At 34.5% G+C, this 6000-nt stretch overlaps 1 protein-coding gene and 1 non-coding gene across 2 annotated transcripts; both read right to left on the bottom strand.

The window, feature by feature from the left end:
- Nucleotides 1–747: 747 nt before the first annotated feature.
- Nucleotides 748–820, bottom strand: TRNAV-CAC (transfer RNA valine (anticodon CAC)). The gene has a single exon. It is a non-coding gene; the product is annotated as a tRNA-Val (tRNA).
- A 3002-nt stretch (nt 821–3822) lies between these two features.
- Nucleotides 3823–4555, bottom strand: LOC149663378 (uncharacterized). The gene is made up of 3 exons (XM_089842346.1): nt 4262–4555; nt 3957–4201; nt 3823–3839 (listed from the first exon to the last, which is right to left on the bottom strand). The coding sequence occupies exons 1-3, from the start codon at nt 4480–4482 to the stop codon at nt 3823–3825; spliced, it is 483 nt and encodes a 160-aa protein (XP_089698472.1). The 5' UTR covers nt 4483–4555.
- Between the last annotated feature and the right edge of the window lie 1445 nt (nt 4556–6000).

The raw sequence follows: 6000 nt of genomic DNA, 5'->3' as shown, positions 1-6000 counted from the left end.
ATTAAATATTGATTAAGGATTGAGTGGATAAAAATAACTAGAAAAAAATTTCTATATCTGAAACTTCAGTCAATTGATAAACCTCACACATATCGTTTGTTTTTTCGGCCTTGGTCCAAACCAAGACGTTTTTATATAATATCTGTCACTTCAGTCTTAATGTAATTAAATTTTGAATAATTATGTTTGCTTTACCGTCATACATTTGCACTCTAAAATATAATGGTACATTCAAACACAATATATGCTGTTTTTTCCAGTGCCAAAAAAAGATATCATTAAGGGTGTACTTTAACCCCATTTCTATGATCAATTCACGTCATTTACTAGTATTATTGCAAGTATTAAGGAAATATTAGGCATTTAAGCACCATTTACAGTGGCTTTTAACATCTTTTTTTTTGACAATCTGTTGAACTTCTAATATTACTTAGTTTAATGGTTTTAAAAGTAGGGAAAAAGTATGCTACCTATGTCACATTATTAAACCAAGTGAAGTGAAATAAATGTTAAATATTTATTATAACCACTACACCACAGACACGTGGTAAGTCTAAGTTTTCCAAGAGATCTAACTAATTATTATGTCCAATCACGTTGGTTAAAACATGTATCTACCTGGGCTCGAACCTGGGACTTTCCATGTGTGAAGCGGACGTGATAACCACTACACCAAAGATACGTGGTAATACTGAGTTTTCCAAGAGATCTAGCTAATTCATATGTCCAATCACGATGGTCAATACATGTATCTACCAGGGCTCGAACCTGGGACCTTCCGTGTGTGAAGCGGACGTGATAACCACCACACTACAGATACGTAATAACGCTGAGTTTTCCAAGAGATCTAGCTAATTATTATGTCCAATCACGATGGTCAAAGCCGTACTTCTGTAATTAACTAAAATTAACATACTTAGACTTAATTGTTTTGATCAAACTGGCTGATAGCACACCCTGAATACTTAATTGTTAATTTAAGATAATTCCGAAAAGTATCTTCGCTGTAATTTTTAAGTTATCGGTGGGGAAAAATCACGAAAAACCCCTGTTAATCTCCATAGGAAATTAGCAAAAGCGGGTGAATATTACTTTAACGTTACAAAACGGTATCAAGTCATATCTACAAGGGCCTACCGGCCCTGTAGAATAACTCGCGGTCTCAAATAATTAATTCTAGCTGGTCTGTGTAGAGTATAAACATTTTGTTGTTTGAGAAATTCTTTAACATCTCGTACCCGATAACCATACTTCCTCGCTTCCCTAAAGAGAGCAGCGACACTGGCGTAGGACCCTGGGCTTTTACTATTATAATAAATGCTTCGAATTTTCCCCCAATCTTTCACCTTGTTTCGTGTCTCCTCTGCTCTACGCTTTTTCATTTCGTATCCTTTTCACAACCTAAAAAATCGCTGCCTAAACTTTCACCTTTCTTTGTCTATTCACGCTATTTACTGTCTTTCTCAAATGTTTATTCACATTCCAAAACCTTTTCCCCCGTCTAACTACCCTCCTACCTGATAGAAGTTTCCGCGAAACCTTAGACGGGACTATTATAATTCTCCTACGTAACATCATGGATCCAAATTCTGAATGAGTATGGTTTATTCGTACACTTGTTATTTATAGGAAAATAACGCAACTAGGAATAATAGACATCTTAGTAATATTTTTTTTTATTATCACACATTACAAAATAGGGTTATTTTTCCGCTATATCCTTATTCCCGTAAGGTAATGAAGTAACACCATCTTCCGTTTATCATCATAACACGATAACACGGCTTTCTGAACTTTCAAGGTATAAAGTTCATGATTCTCAGACTGGAATCGATACATGGTCTCCGACGTACGTTTCCTTTTAAAAAACAATTTTTATAGTCCTCGTGTCTTATTTTGTTTTTCACAACAGTTTTACAAATCCCTTTCAACGTTTTTTTTCTTCCGTTTCACCCAACAAAAGACTATAAATTTTACTACGGAGCCCTACGTATTCGTGAATGCGCTTCCCTGAAGTTTCATCTTTGAACTTCCCCAACGCCTTTTTATTGACCTCATTGTAGAGAAAATGGTTCTTAGGATAATTGCTAAAGTCGAATTTATTACCGTGTCTTTCTAAATCTTTATACACGTTTTCTGTTTGAACTTCAATACAGAATGAATCCGTGTCGGTGAATAACAATTTCACACGATCATTATATACTTGCTTTAAGAAATTGAAGTAAAAATCGAACATGAGATGTTTTGATAATTCAAGAACAGAAAAGCCTATGTAAATTGGTCTATTTAAAGTAATTTTTTGGGGCGCATGGAAACACCCACTAAATCTTTGTTAAATACCGCCACACTTTTAAACGAGGGTTGACTAACTTTCTTTAACAATGTTTTTTTCGTGTGAGCTAAATGAAATACTATTCTTTTCCTTAAATTTTCCATTGATTTACCAAATAACGAATTGACAATTAGCTTGAACAATGATTGTGTAAATTCATCGGGTGCGAGTTTCCGCTGTTCGGTATTGAATTCAATAAACGGTCTAAGCCAACGCTCTTGCCTGAATTCTAACGCTCTATGTATTTTTGTTAAGACCATACCTTGTTGTAAGTAAAGTTTTAGATTTCTATAAAGGAGAACATACTTCGTTTTAGACATTTGGTTGGGAATTAATTTTGGGTTTGATTCTTTAGGAGGTATGTTAAATTCTGCTAACACATCTTGACAATTTGGTGAAAGTTGGGAAACCTGAACGCTCAACCTTTCAGGAGCCAAAGGGAAATCGGATGTAAAAGCATGAATTTCAGGGGGGTAAAGAAGGTCGCATTTGATGATGTATCCTAGATTATTATCACCAGGTATTTTGGGGATTTTTGTCATTAAACTATTTAATTCCGATTCGGGGACCCACTTAAAACCGTCAATTGGTAAATAATCGCTTAAACTTGTTCCATATCTGAAATGATAGACTAACATTAACCCCTTGTAATTATTTTTAAAAATCGACAAGTAACTCACAGTTTATTACAATCCAGATAGAGAATATAACTCGTTGGTTTATCATTAACATATGTTTGAGGAATAAGCGGGTTATTGGCAGCGGCGTATCGGTGCGTTATCATAGAAACTCCTCCACGGATTTCCGATTCTAGGAAGAGATACTGGTCGATGTCTAATAATAACTCTAGTTTCACCCCAGTTTTGAAAAGCATCGCTTGCCAGGCGTAACCTGGTACTGTTGAAAATATTACTTTCAAGTATTTAAGAACTACATTACCAACACCTTACGTGTGAACGAATGTAGAACATCGAGGTTGTAAAATTGAAAACATTTGTCTCTAAATTCGTTAAAAACATCACATAATTGAACACAGCACGTATAGATCATGGAGGTCACCTAGATATTTAAATAAATCCTTTAAAAACTTCTGCCTTTAGATTTTCTTGTTAGAAATAAAAAGCTATTACCCATATTTTTCAATTGGAATGTATTCCAAATTAATTTCACGTGTTCATAATCCTCTTCATCGATACTTTTATCTGATAGAGTACTGAAAAACACTTCTTTATCCGGAAGCGCTGTCTCATCGAAAACCTTCGAGGAAGTTACGTATTTGTAACCAAATTCATCACGAGATTGGATAATGAAGTGTTTAAAAATCTAAAAACAATTACTATAATCACTTTTACCGGAGTAAAATAATGAAATATCTTACCTAAATGAGTCAATAAATCGGATATTACTAAACGTAAACGAAATGTAACGTTCCGTGTTTGAGGGGATGCAGGACAGTTTTTCATTTTTGAAAGATCCGGCCTTTTGTAGAATTAAATGTAAATCATAGCTGAAAAAATAGAGTTATGTTTTTAATCCTATTTTAGAATTTCATATTCAAACTATTACTTGGAGAGATTATGAAAAATACATGGTAGATATTTTGGGGGTTTGATTTTCAAATTACATGATGAATGCGCCGCTCCACGAAACTGACCAGTTAAATGACAATGATCACGTACTGGTCGGTCATCATCATCGTCATCATCATCGGCGAAATTCTTCTTACAAACCCTACAGTGACTTGAAAATTGAAACTCTTTCTCCTGTTTATCCGTCATAATTAGTGGAATATTTATAGAGAGCATGTAACTATTAATGTCAGCCTCTATTACCATTCGTTTGAGAAAAACACTAACAGCGTCCAATCCTCTGTTTAAAGGGGACTTCAATTAGAACCGGTTAAAAGTAATTGGAAAATAAAAAATGTACCTGTAAACAAACGGTTTTGATGTTGTACCATCGCTATTCATAACGATGTATGCAAAACCACAAGTGATATGTTGATTAATTTTATGCGTGTGCGAAATTTTGTTATCTTGTTCGGGGCCTGCAATCGGAGATAGAATAGATTCGAAATCGGCAACAACGTATCTTGGTATTTTTTCCCTCATTTCATAATTCTTAAAAGTAAATTCTTGTTCTTCAGGCATTTATATTAATGCCGGCTTGTGTTTTTTACAGTCGTCAATGTGTTTATCCCTTAATATTGTTTGGAAAATCTGTGTAGACATCTCCGACAATAAAATGTCGCGGCTTTCTTTTTAGTTAAATTAGAAAGAAGTCCCGATAAAGAAGTGTTTCTTTCTTCCTTTAGAAATTAGCAACAGGTCTATTTGACGCCGTTCTTCACATTCGTATTCACTGATGAACAAAGGGTAGACAAACTTTTCGAATCCGAAAATACTGATACTTAAATTGTTACGCTTTTCGAAGGAAATTAGCTCACTCGGTGACACTTTGAATGGACTTTTAATATTTCCCATGTCTATTTCATCCAAATATCTCACGTAGTTACTAACTCTTTCACTGTTGAGTTTAGCAGGATGTAATTTAGCTAGAATAGAGTATTCGAAACATCTCTCATCCTTATTTCGAATATTTATCAACGCTTTTTTTGATTTCAAAAACGGCGGTAGCTTGAAATATGACGCTGGTCTTAGCGGATGATATGATACGATATTTACTTGTAAAAACAGAATTTTGTTCAAAACCCAGTTGCTACCACCTTTCTGGAATTGTTCCAAAGAGTTCATAATTTTCTGAACACTTCTCTCTATTTGTTCATAAATCTCATCCTCGCTTAAAGTTGTATTTGTATAACCACGAAAGAAGGGAAACTCTAAGACTTCCTGCGTTGAATTAACTAATTGTCGACTAAACTGGACATTAACCACAAGGTACCATTTAATACCTCGTCTTTCAGTCAAATGTTTCTTCAAATATGCATATATCGCTTCTCTATGTCTAGTAGTAAACGTTAAAATATCAACTTCATTTTCATTCGCCTCTATCCGTGTCGTTACTAGAGCGTTACGTAAAATCGGAACTTCATTCGACTCTAAGTCATTAACTCCTGATTGATTTAAATTCCTTTCACTCGATGTGTTAGTACGTGAAGTACTAGGTTGATTCAAATTACCACGTGAAGTACTCGGTTGATTAGTTTAGTTAGATGGGTCCGCATCATCCTTCCCTCGATCGGGGTAATTCTTTCTCAGTTGTTTTAATCGTTTATGAATGGTTAAATGTTTTTCTAATCTGTAACAGCGGGAAAATGTTGCGCCGCAAACTTTACAAGTTAATTTGTTTCTTTGATGAACTTCGCGTATATGTCTATTTAACGTTTTCTTATAACTAAACTCCCGATTACAACCCGGACAGATGAAATTCATGATGCGGGTCTTTTCTCGAGTAGGATGGCATTTATACATAATCATGAGATAAATTTTCTTATGTCTTGTATTCCCAGAAGGGTTTTTTTCTTTTTAAATCACATCCCCTCTTCCTCTAATACTTTAAAAAATAATCTACATTTTAGTTTTTATAGGTCAGGAAATCGAAATGTCCAGACACGACATATTCGACTAATTTTTTTACCACTAACACCACCCCCTGATCTTTACGTCGTAAAAAAAATCTTTTTAAATCACATCCCCTCCTCTAATACT

The sequence above is a fragment of the Phalangium opilio genome, unplaced genomic scaffold, assembly GCF_054372755.1.
Source record: "Phalangium opilio isolate 3A_F unplaced genomic scaffold, DU_Popi_V2 ptg000063l_1, whole genome shotgun sequence".
Classification (NCBI taxonomy): Eukaryota; Metazoa; Arthropoda; class Arachnida; order Opiliones; family Phalangiidae; genus Phalangium; species Phalangium opilio.
Note: the sequence above shows the minus strand (reverse complement) of the source record. Positions and strands in the feature narration are given on the sequence as shown.